Here is a 12,893-nt window from a genome sequence, read left to right as displayed (position 1 = left end):
ATTACATCTACTAAAATTTTCCAACACGTCCACTTTCTCCAAGAGTCAATTTCTTTCCGTGTTCCAGACAAGCACATTATTTTCTGTTTTTTCCACTCTATCATTAATATGCTCGATTGTTCTTTCCATCTTCTGAAGTTTCTTATCCATTTTATCCTGTCTTTTCATAGCTTTATCATAGCACATCTTCACGTCTCTAAGCTCTGTTCTTAATTTTCTTAATTCAGCCGTTAACTGCAATAAAGCCTCTCTTATGTCTCCATCGTCTCCTTTACTTCCAATCTCTTCCAGTTCTTCCTCCTCTTCTTCATCTGTATTCCCTGCGATATCCAATTCTGACTCTGAGTCACTTTCAGTTGTAGTGGCCATCGGTTCTTGTAGTTTAAATTGTGTTGATTTGCGCATGCGCAATTCCGGCATCTTCTTCCAAGAGACCGCTACCGCCGCCATTGCTCCCCGTTCTTCTACGCCAGAGATAAAATGCGTCTCCTCTGAAGGAGATCCAACCTGAATCCGAGGCGCCATCGCTGCAGTAGGCCCTTTTTCTTCCCATCTCGTGGCGACTTCACAACAACAGACTTCTTCTGTTGCAGTTTACGAGGCATATCGTAGAGTAGTCTTACGAAGTTTATAAGTAGTTTTCAGAAAGTATTTATCAACTTTACTTTGTTTAAACGGTACTTTGCTGATTTATGGGGCGTCATCCTACGTCATCACGTGACGACCCCCCCTTAAATCTTTTGATTAATCAAAACCCATGCTTCTCTGGATGGTTAAATAATTATTATTGAATTAATGTAATTAAACACCCATATTGTTACCATCAACCTACAGTCTCCCCTACAGCGGGAGGAGAAGATGGCGGCACACGGCCATTCCGAATTGATATCGGTAAGTGTTAACTAGGGGCCTGTGCACAATCTTGATTTGATGGAGACAGCTGTGAGAAGCACGGAGGAACACCTGGAGAAACTTCTGAAATTCCCGCTTCACTGCTGCTGCTACTGTGCAATCAAGAATCTCCGAAGGGGAAGGCCCCAAATCCTCGGCTTTGCCTATTCCCTGTTGCTGGGGCCGGGATCGAAGTGCTCAGCAGAGATAGTGCTCGGTGTTGGAGAGCTGGTCGGAGGCTTGGAGTTTTCAGACGGACTCGGAGTCGGACTGTGGTCGGATGCTTCCAAGGTGCTGCATTGGCACGTTTGCAGCGCTGGAGGTTCACCGTCTGCGTGAGATGATGGGACTTTCAAGAGACTTTGAGACTTTTACCGTGCCATGGTCTGTTCTTATCAAATCACAGTATTGCTTTGCACTGTTGTAACTATATGTTATAATTATGTGGTTTTTGTCAGTTTTTAAGTCGGTTTGTCATGTGTTTCTGTGATATCATTCTAGAAAAACATTGTATCGTTTCTTAATGCATGCATTACTAAATGACAATAAAAGAGGACTGCGTGTCCTCATAATCTAATCTAATCAACCAAACTCCAGACATCCCACCTTGCAAAAACTGATTTCAGGGAGGTAGCACCATCAATTTGCGGGAGACTTCCGGAAGGGGTGGGATGTCTGCAATAGAGTAGCTCCGTAGCAACCAGCCAGCTAGTTTAAATAATGTTAGCGATGCTAATGAACAGATGACATCTGTTAAACTTACCTCAACACGTCTTTTACAGTCTTAACCCACCATGGGCAATAGAAAAGTCATTGTTGCAAACAGTGCAGCGAGCAACACTGTCATTATTTTGACCCCTATTAGGCAGGGGTACACTTTAGTGTAGTCTGGGGTGACGTACGTTTTATATTTTTTTTGGAACACTTTGCCATGGCGCGCTCTCTCTCTCTCTCTCTCATGGTCGCTTGTGCACTCTCAAGCACTCTCACTTGCTTTCTCGCTCTCTCTCTTACCCACTCTCTCTTGCGCACACGCTGTCTCTTGTTGTCGCTCTCGCACTCTCTCTTGCTTTTCTCTCGCTCACTCTCAAAAAAATTGATTTCCGGGACATTGTATATAATTTGCGGGCATCAGGGAGCCACTATTAATATGCGGGAGACTCCTGGAAGTTCCGGGAGAGGTGGGATGTCTAAAACTCTGGGTACCCTGCAGTTCGTGCTCTGCTTTTTAACTCCAGGGAACTGATTAAATCCTGACCACTGGCACTTCCTTCCTTCAAGGACTGTTTAAGTTTGGAACAAAAGCCCTTGGCTGCTGGAGATCAAATAGAAAAAAGCTGGAATTATAGATTTTTGTATAGTGAAGAGATCAATAATACCTGCTGTAGAGTCAAGTATTGTAATAGGGAACAGATAAGTGCAGCCATCATCTTATTCAGTGATATGCTGATCATCCTCCACCACCTTCAGTGTAGTGCACTGGGAGGCTGATGAGCCGACTGCTGTTTGAATATGGTAGGTTTAGGAGGATGGGTTGGTCAGCTGTTTCAGTGTAACAGACTCAAGTGAGCTGACTCATGGTCTCCTGTTCCTGTGCAATGAACTGGTTGGGCAGTTTGGTCTCCTAGTTTCTCTGTACTGTATAATAAAAATGGGGGCTCATCATCCTTATCCTGTTTCCATGTTGTAGATCATGCTGTCTTGTCAACCTCCTCCTGTTTTAATGTGAGGGGCTGAATGAACTCCTGTCTCACTATCAGTGCCTCAATCAGTGACTTGCTGTTCCTGTGCAACATACTCCCTTGAGAACAGAGATGAAGAGGAATTTCTTTAGCCAGAGGGCAGTGAAACTGTTGGGTTGATTGCCACAGACGGCTATGGAGGCCAAGTCAGATGGGGTATATTTAAAGCTGAGGTTGATAAACAATTAGTAAGGATATCACAGGTTATGAGGAGAAGGCAGGAGAATGGGTTGAGAGGGATAATAAATCAGCCATGATTGAATGACAAACTTGATTGGCCAAAGGGCCTAATTCTGCTCCTGTGTTTTAAGATCTTATGACTGTTTCTGTGACATGGATTTTCACTGACCTCCTACTTTGTTCTGTAATCATCTTGATGGGGTGGTCTGGCCTTGCTTCTCTATTTAATAGATATCAGGAGGAATTTGGTCTCTACCTGTTTTAAAGTTATAGACCTGAGAACCAGATACTGCCTTCTTGAAGGAGCAGTTGGTCCTCTGTTCTTCCAAAGAAGGTTATGTACATAAGAGCACTATTGGGCCTTGCCTCCCTTCGAGGCTGGTCCATCAAAAACCCTGCAAAATGTGACTTCTAAAGTGATAGCTCAGAAACTATTTGTCAGCAAAGGCAGACATCACTGCCTTCAAAGTATGAGCACATGAAATCATTTTTGGAAAAATGGCATCTGAAGACCAGAGAAAATTCATTTTCTATCTGTGATCCCTCCCCTCCCACATGCTTCTGTTGCAATAAAGTCAGCTTGGGTGGGCTGTTGTAATGTAACAGACTGAAGGATTGATTGGGTCTCTCCTCCTCACTTCAACTCTTACCGAAAAAAGAGGAGGCATAAAGCTGGAAATTATGGGCCATTTAACACTCTCACTGGAAAATGCTGGTGTCCATCATTAAGGAGATATAAAATAAATAGAAAATTTAAAAGATTTTTGAGGGAAATAATTTCTAACAAATTTGTTGAAGTTCTTGGAGAATGTGGCAAATTGGGTGATAAAGATGACCAGTAGATGTAATATATGGGGATTTCCTAAGTCATTCAATATGGTGCCACATTGAAGGTTACTGCACAAGGGCTGGGGATAATATTTTGGGATGGATGGAAGAGTAGCTAAATGACAGTGGAGAGTTGGGATAAATGGGTCATTTTGGTTTTGCAATGAGTAACCAATGGGTGCCACAGGGATCAATGTTGGAGCTTTAAATATTTAGAAACTATTTACAGTAATGTCAGATGAAAAAACTGAGTGCAGTGTAACCAAATTGTTTGAAGATAAAATGAAAGTTGATTAGCAAGTGAGGAGGAGGGTACAGATGGCCTATAGACAGATATAGACAGGTCAGGTAAGTGGGCAAGAAGCTGGCAGATGTTCAGTGAGTGAGTAAATCGACTTGGGAGGAATAAGGAAAAAGCAAATTATTGAAATGGTAAAAACTATTCAGTGGACCAAAAGGGACTGATTGGCTTCCAGTTTCTTTGCAATTGACTCAAGAGAGTGGATCAGTCTCTTCCTTCTCCATCGTGGACTGTGGGTGCAGGTTGGCCTTTTGTATAATAGGCTAAGGTAGGTTGATTGGCTGCTCCTTTACTGTGAAACAGATTTGGAAAGACTGATTGAGTTCCTGTGCTGGTGCAGGTAGACCCATGGAGGCTGAATAGCCTCTTCCTGTTCTAATTCTTTGCTTCTGTTACCACATAACAAGCTATTGTGTTACATAGTACACACGGGAACAGGCACTCTGCCTTCGAAGTTGTGCCAGACTAATTACACTAGTAATTAAATGCCTAACTAAACTAACAACTTCCCATGACCCTCTATTCTCTGCACATTCATGTGTCTATCTCAGAACCTCTTGAAGAATGCCTTTCATTTTTGCTTCCACCACTACCTCTGCAAACATATTTCAGACACTCACCACCTTTTTTGGGGGAAAAAAAACATGCCTTGCTTAACTTATTTGAATTTACCCCCCACCCTAAAATGCCCTCTAGTATTAGACATTTTGACCCTGTCTACCTTTCATAATGTTATAAACCTCTGTCAGATCTCCCCTCAGCTTCCACTGTTTGTTAATTTATTTATTTAGAGGTATAGTGTGGAACAGGCCCTTTTGGCCCACTAAACTACACCACCCAGCAACCCACTGATTTAACCCTAGCCTAACCATAGGACAATTTACAATGACCAATGAACCTACTAACCGCTATATCTGGAAGACCATGTAAGGAATCTGGAGCAGCAGCTGGATGACCTTCGACTCATAAGGGAGAATGAGGCAGTCATAGATGAGAGCTACAGGGAGGCAGTCACACCTAGGCTGCCAGAAGCAGGTCGTTGGGTGACAGTCAGAAGGGGGAAAGCGAAGGTGAGCAGACAGGTAGTGCAGAGCACCCCTGTAGCCATTCCCCTGAATAATAAGTTTACCGTCCTGGATATTGTTGGCGGGGACTACCAACCAGGTGTGAGCCACGGTGGCAGGGCCTCCAGCACTGAGTCTGACCCGGTAGTGCAGAAGCCTGGAACGGAGAAGAGGAGAGCTGTCATCATTGGAGACTCTATAGTCAGGGGAGCAGACAGGAGATTTTGTGGACGTGAGAAGGACACCCACATGGTTTGTTGCCTCCTGGGTGCCAGGGTCTGTGATGTCTCTGACCAGGTGCACGACATCCTGGTACAAGAGGGAAAACAACCAGAAGTCGTGATACATGTTGGGACCAACAACATAGGCAGGAAGAGGGATGAGGTCCTGAAGTGTGAGTTTCGGGAACTAGGCAGAAGGCTGAAGAACAGGACCTCAAGGATTGTTCTCAGGATTGCTGCCAGTGCTATGTGACAGTGATGGTAAGAATTGGAGGATATGGCAGTTGAATGCGTGGCTGAGGAGTTGGTGCGGGGAGCAGGGCTTTGGATTTTTGGATCATTGGGATCTCTTCTGGGGAAGGTGGGACCTATACAGATTGAATGGGTTGCACCTGAACTCGAGGGGGAGCAATATCCTTGCAGGTAGGTTTGCTGGCATGGTTCGGGAGGGTTTAAACTAATTTGCAAGGGGGATGGGACCCAGAGCGATAGAGCAGTGAAAGAAGTGCATGGAGTAAAGCCAGATCTAACATATAGAGAGGCTTTGAGGAAAGAGAAGCAGAATAAACGGTGTAAAGACAGTAAGGTACAAGGGCTGAAATGTGTGTACCTCAATGCAAGAAGCATCAGAAACAAAGGTGATGAACTGAGAGCTTGGATACATACATGGAATTATGATGTAGTGGCCATTACAGAGACTTGGCTGGCACCAGGGAAGGAATGGATTCTCAATATTCCTGGATTTAAAGGGATAGAGAGGGCGGAAACAGGGGAGGAGGGGTGGCATTACTGGTCAGGGATACTATTACAGCTACAGAAAGGGTGGGTAATGTAGCAGGATCCTCTTTTGAGTCAGTATGGGCGGAAGTCAGGAATAGGAAGGGAGCAGTTACTCTATTGGGGGTATTCTGTAGGCCCCCTGGTAGCAGCAGAGATACAGAGGAGCAGATTGGGAGGCAGATTTTGGAAAGGTGCAAAAATAACAGGATTGTTATCATGGGTGACTTTAACTTCCCTAATATTGATTGGTACCTGATTAGTTCCAAGAGTTTAGATGGGGCAGAGCTTGGTAAGTGTGTCCAGGACAGATTCCTGTCACAGTATGTGGACAGGCTGACAAAGGGGAATGCCATACTAGATCTAGTACTAGGTAATGAACCGGGTCAGGTCACAGATCTCTCAGTGGGTGAGCATCTGGGGAACAGTGACCACCGCTCCCTGGCCTTTAGCATTATCATGGAAAAGGATAGAATCAGAGAGGACAGGAAAATTTTTAATCGAGGAAGGACAAATTATGAGGCTATAAGACTAGAAATTGCGGGTGTGAATTGGGATGATGCTTTTGCAGGGAAATATACTACGGACATGTGGTCGATGTTTAGAGATTTCTTGCAGGATGTTAGGGATAAATTTGTCCCGGTGAGGAAGATAAAGAATGGTAGGGTGAAGGAACCATGGGTGACAAGTGAGGTGGAAAATCTAGTCAGGTGGAAGAAGGCAGCATAGATGAGGTTTAGGAAGCAAGGATCAGATGGGTCTATTGAGGAATATAGGGAAGCAAGAAAGGAGCTTAAGAAGGGGCTGAGAAGAGCAAGAAGGGGGCATGAGAAGGCCTTGGCGAGTAGGGTAAAGGAAAACCCCAAGGCATTCTTCAGTTATGTGAAAAAAAAGGATGACAGGAGTGAAGGTAGGACCCATTAGAGACAAAGGTGGGAAGATGTGCTTGGAGGCTGTGGAAGTGAGCAAGGTCTTCAATGAATACTTATCTTCGGTATTCACCAATGAGAGGGAACTTGATGATGGTGAGGACAATATGAGTGAGGTTGATGTTCTGGAGGATGTTGATATTAAGGGAGAGGAGGTGTTGGAGTTGTTAAAATACATTAGGACGGATAAGTCCCGGGGGCCTGACAGAATATTCCCCAGGCTGCTCCACGAGGCAAGGGAAGAGATTGCTGAGCCTCTGGCTAGGATCTTTATGTCCTCGTTGTCCACGGGAATGGTACCGGAGGATTGGAGGGAGATGAATTTTGTCCCCTTGTTCAAAAAAGGTAGCAGGGACAGTCCGGGTAATTATAGACCAGTGAGCCTTACGTCTGTGGTGGGAAAGCTGTTGGAAAAGATTCTTAGAGATAGGATCTCTGGGCATTTAGAGAATCATGGTCTGATCAGGGACAGTCAGCATGGCTTTGTGAAGGGCAGATCATGTTTAACAAGCCTGATAGAGTTCTTTGAGGAGGTGACCAGGCATATAGATGAGGGTAGTGCACTGGATGTGATCTATATGGATTTTAGTCAGGCATTTGACAAGGTTCCACATGGTAGGCTTATTCAGAAAGTCAGAAGGCATGGGATCCAGGGAAGTTTGGCCAGGTGGGTTTGGAATTGGTTTGCCTGTAGAAGGCAGAGGGTCGTGGTGGAGGGAGTACATTCAGATTGGAGGATTGTGACTAGTGATGTCCCACAAGGATCTGTTCTGGGACCTCTACTTTTCATGATTTTTATTAACGACCTGGATGTCGGGGTAGAAGGGTGGGTTGGCAAGTTTGCAGACGACACAAGGTTGGTGGTGTTGTAGATAGTGTAGGGGATTGTCAAAGATTACAGAGAGACATTGATAGGATGCAGAAGTGGGCTGAGAAGTGGCAGATGGCGTTCAACCCAGAGAAGTGTGAGGTGGTACACTTTGGAAGGACAAACTCCAAGGCAGAGTACTAAGTAAATGGCAGGATACTTGGTAGTGTGGAGGAGCAGAGGGATCTGGGGGTACATGTCCACAGATCCCTGAAAGTTGTCTCACAGGTGGATAGGGTAGTTAAGAAAGCTTATGGGGTGTTAGCTTTCATAAGTCGAGGGATAGACTTTAAAAGTCGCGATGTAATGATGCAGCTCTATAAAACTCTGGTTAGGCCACACTTGGAGTACTGTGTCCAGTTCTGGTCGCCTTACTATAGGAAGGATGTGGAAGCATTGGAAAGGGTACAGAGGAGATTTACCAGGACACTGCCTGGTTTAGAAAGTATGCATTATGATCAGAGATTAAGGGAGCTTTAAGGCTTTACTCTTTGGAGAGAAGGAGGATGAGAGGAGACATGATAGAGATGTACAAGATAATAAGAGGAATAGATAGAGTGGATAGCCAGCGCCTCTTCCCCAGGGCACCACTGCTCAATACAAGAGGACATGGCTTTAAGGTAAGGGGTGGGAAGTTCAAGGGGGATACTAGAGGAAGGTTTTTTACTCAGAGAGTGGTTGGTGCGTGGAATATACTGCCTGAGTCAGTGGTGGAGGTAGATACACTAGTGAAGTTTAAGAGACTACTAGACAGGTATATGGAGGAATTTAAGGTGGGGGCTTATATGGGAGGCAGGGTTTGAGGGTTGGCACAACATTGTGGGCCGAAGGGCCTGTAATGTGCTATACTATTCTATGTTTTATGTTCTATGTTCTTTGGACTGTGGCAGGAAACCAGAGCACCCAGTGGAAACCCACACACACACAGGAAGAACATACAAACTTTCTTACAGAGGACACTGAAGCTGAACTCCAAACTACGACGCCACTAGCTGTAATAGTGTCACTCTAACTGCTATGCTACCATGGCGCCCTGTTCCAGAGAAAACAAACCAAGTTTGTTGAATGGCCATCCTTTCACATCTAACAACTGGAAGATGTCAAACAACCTGTGATGGAATGGACCAAATGGGCCTGAATCGCCGCCTTTGTTCCATGTGAACAACTTGCTTAGCTGTTGTGTAATTAATGTCTTGTTCAACAGGTTTTGGAAATACTTCACCCTTGGAGGTTGGGAAAACAGACAAGGACCGGGCTGACTTCTTGTTGACCCTCATGAATGCTGTGGGCCTTCAGACACCAGTCCTGATCAGTCCATCAATGAGTGGGCGTTTCTCCATCCCGTTTGTGATGTTTCATAACCAGAGACTGAAGGGCTTTGTCCCTGTTGCACCCATCGGGACAAATGCCTACAGTGCTGAGCAGTATCAGAAAATCCAGGTAAACTGTTGCTGAAGTTATTGCTGAAAAAACTGAGGCTGGACAGCTAACAGTGCAGATGTCAGAGCCCAGGATCTGAATCCCATCTCTGCTTGCTTATAATGTGCTGGTCTTGTTCACATTTTGTGAATTAGTAGGTTTGAAAAGGTCCATTCTTAACTTGTAAATAAATCTCAAACGTAACTGTTTATATCAGTATCTCAAGAAACCTCTGTTTTCTGTCTTAAGTCCCTGGTGTTGAAGGTGTCTTGAGATCTGTAGGACCTGAAGTATCCAATAGGCCCTGCAGACTTATCCCTGGGTGGTTTAGGAAAGGGTGCAGCTTTCAGGGCGATGTTGCCCTCCTGCTGATTACACTGGACTCCTATGTGCTCCTAACAAATAGGTTTAGAGTTCTCGGTGCTCCTCTTCTGTTTCAAACATACGAGAGCCAAGGTTGATCAAAATACTTTAAATTTTCAATAATGCTGATTTGTCATTGATTAAATTCTACAGATCATCCTTCATACTCCATGGAATGTGCCTGCCTAGTGTCTGAGCAAAAGAGTTTGAATATTCCTGTAGTGGGAACCAGATTCCTCAATCATCTGTTGTTTTGTGTTCACAAACTCTGAACTTGTTTCATTCTGCTTTTTATTGGCCCATTCTTGGTTATCCCATGTTTTCTATCATTTCTCTTTCATATAACCTCCCTCCACAAATTCCATCAGCAACCTTTTGCATTCTACTCTCCTTGCCGCATTCTAAATACACTCCTTGTGAATAACTCTGCAGCTTGTTTGTGCCTCTTTTGACATTTTCCAAAGGATGCATCATAGCGCATCTCTTTCTCTTAACAAGAGTAGCAGAGTCCTCTCCCTTCAAACCTTCCCCTTTACTGTACTGTACTGTATATCCAAAATACCCATTGAGTGCAAATCTCACCAAATGCCTTCCTTCACACTCAACCCTACACCGGGGCTGACATTGCCCCGTTCACTTCTCCCTCCGCAGAGTCTGTTCACCTGTAAACAAGGCTCTGATGCAGCCTGAATTCAGTATCAATAGCTGCACTGATATCATTGGCCTGAGAGATTACACCTTTTTTTGCTGAACGAAGCCTGTCTTCTCAGTACTCGTTCCACCCAAACCCACGCGGTCTCACTTGGTTCATCCTCTGTCATATCTTCTCTTTTGAAGATTCCACCATATTCCATCCTCTTTCCTTTCAAATTTGCCATCTTCATTCCTCTTAAAATGACATCTGAAAGCTGTCGGCATATCTCCAATTTTATTTCTTTACTGAATTCCTTGAATGTCACTTCCAAAATCCATACTCACCATTCCCTCATTTCCATGTTTGAATTTCTTTTCCCTACCAAAAATCTGAGATAGAGAAAAAAGTCAGGCGGTGACTGTGGAAAGAGGTAAACAGACTTAGTTTCAGGTCAATAATCCTCTGTGAGAACTGACAGAGATGTACCAAATTTTATGATCTGGAGGAAATCCAACTGATTGTTTGCTCATTTATCTTACTGGTGTGTGATAAAGCTTATTTCTGTGCAATGATTGTCATGTCTTCTGCACTGCAAAAATGCCTACACTTAGAATAGATGCAGAAAACTCATGAGGATTGTGCTAATGGTGTTTGTGTTTCACAAATGAAGTAAACTGCTTCCTTTCGCAGACCCCAACACTCATTGTATTTGGAGAACAGGACACAAACCTGGGTGTACAGTCCCTGAAGAATCTCAGACATCTTCCTCATCACAACATCGTCAAAATACCCACAGCACACCATGCTTGCTATCTGGATGAACCAAAAAAGTTTCATGATGCTCTGTTGGACTTTCTAACTAAACTTCAGTGAGTATTTACTATTGTGCAGCCTGTCTCTACCAAACAGCCAAGTCCAGTATTGAACCAGCTTCCACAGCAACTGGATTTAAACAGCCTTCCCCACTCTTACATAGAAACTCTGAAATGTGAACCCATTTAAAACCCAGTCACATTACCACCGTAAAAAATTCTCAGTAGCAAGTTCTACAAAGACTATTTACAGATGGAATGTTGACAGAAACAGAAATTAAAATGAGTTTTGAAACAAAAGTCTATTATTTGGTAAATGACACTATTTATTTGGTACACTTGTGACTTTGGCTCGAGACCGGCAGATTTTTCAGACAACACACATCAAAGTTGCTGGTGATTTTCAGACTATCAGATTTTATTTGATTAATATTCAAACTTCACTTTTATTCAATTTTTGAATATTTATGCATGAAGATAATTTCCCCGTGCATCCAGTAGGTTTAAAGAGTGTCGGAAGCAAGGCCCTAGAAAGTTTAACGGGGACATGGGAAACAGTTGTGCTTCAAGGGAGAGCAGCTAATGGATCCATGTAATGTTATTGTAGATTACAGATAGATATTCATCAGTTTAAGGAAGCGGGCTAAGGAGTGGTAAATGGATTTCAGTATAGATAAGTGTGAGATGACACATAACAGCATAATGATTAGCAGAATTGTATTATAGCACGGGTTCAATTCCCCCACTGTTTGGAGGAAGTTTGTGACCCATGCCAAAAACGTATGGTTTAGTTTGTTAATTGGTCACATTGGTGCAATTGGATGGTGCAGGATCATGGAACATAAGAGCCTGTTAACATGCTGTATCTCTAAATAAGTAGTGTAGGGTGTATACTAGTAATGGTAAAGCACTAAGCAGTGTATTGGAACAGAGGAATGCAAGTGCATAGTTCACTGAAAGCTATGTCACATGTATACAGGTTGGTGAAAAAGGCATTTAGCACTCTGGCTTTCATGTGTCAGGACACTGAATGTAGGAGTTGGAACGTTATGTTACAATTGTGTAAGCCATTGGTGAACCCGCAGTGTACAAATAGGAAAGATGTGGTTAAACTGAAAAGAGTGCAGGAAAGAGTTTAAGAGGATATTGCCAGGACCAGAGGACCTGACTGATAGGGAGAGGATGGCCAGGCTAGGTTTTCAATACTTGCAGTGTAGAATGAGAGGTAACCTCACCAGGTTTATAAAATCACAAGGGACATGTAGGTGGATAGCAGCAGTCTTTTCCTTTGAGTCCAAATCTAGGGGGCATAGATTTAAGGCAAGAGGGGAAAGATTTTAAAGGGGCTTGAAGGGTAACTTTCACACAGAGGATGGTGAGTATATGGAACAAGTAGCCAGAGGAATTGCTTAAAAAAGGTATAATAGTTTCGTTTAAGAAGTACTGCGATAGGTACATTTACAAGAAAAGTTTGTGAACCCTTTGCAGTTACCTGGCTTTCTGTATTAATTAGTCATAAAATCTCTGATCTTCATCTGAGTTACAATAATAGACAAACACAATCTGCCTCAACTAATAACACACAAACAATTGTACTTCTCTCGTCAATACTGAGTACACCAATTAAACAACCACAGTCTAAGTTCAAAAAAGTGTGTGAACCTCTGAGGCAATACCTTCTTCAAAAACTATTTGGAGTCAAGTTTCCAATCAATGAAATGAGATTGGAGGTGTGGGTTGTAGAGGTGCCCTGCCCTATGAAAAAGATATGCAAAGTCAGGTTACTGACTGAGCCTGCCCTTCTTCTGGTTATGTGCACCATGCCTTGATCAAAACAACTTAGAGAGGACTTTAGAAGAAGTAT

At 43.5% G+C, this 12,893-nt stretch overlaps 1 protein-coding gene across 2 annotated transcripts in view; it reads left to right on the top strand.

The window, feature by feature from the left end:
- The window catches only part of abhd14a (abhydrolase domain containing 14A), a 41,240-nt gene that overhangs the window by 18,035 nt on the left and 10,312 nt on the right, over window positions 1-12,893 (top strand). For both annotated transcript variants that reach the window (XM_063067737.1, XM_063067736.1), the window contains exons 4-5: window positions 9,006-9,241; window positions 10,908-11,086. In XM_063067737.1, coding sequence (XP_062923807.1) covers window positions 9,006-9,241; window positions 10,908-11,086 — 415 coding nt within the window. The remainder of the gene's footprint in view (window positions 1-9,005; window positions 9,242-10,907; window positions 11,087-12,893) is intronic.

Source organism: Mobula hypostoma, chromosome 15 (genome assembly GCF_963921235.1).
Source record: "Mobula hypostoma chromosome 15, sMobHyp1.1, whole genome shotgun sequence".
Taxonomy (NCBI): domain Eukaryota; kingdom Metazoa; phylum Chordata; class Chondrichthyes; order Myliobatiformes; family Myliobatidae; genus Mobula; species Mobula hypostoma.
The sequence above is the reverse complement of the archived record's forward strand: the minus strand, read 5'-3'. Positions and strand labels throughout refer to the sequence as shown.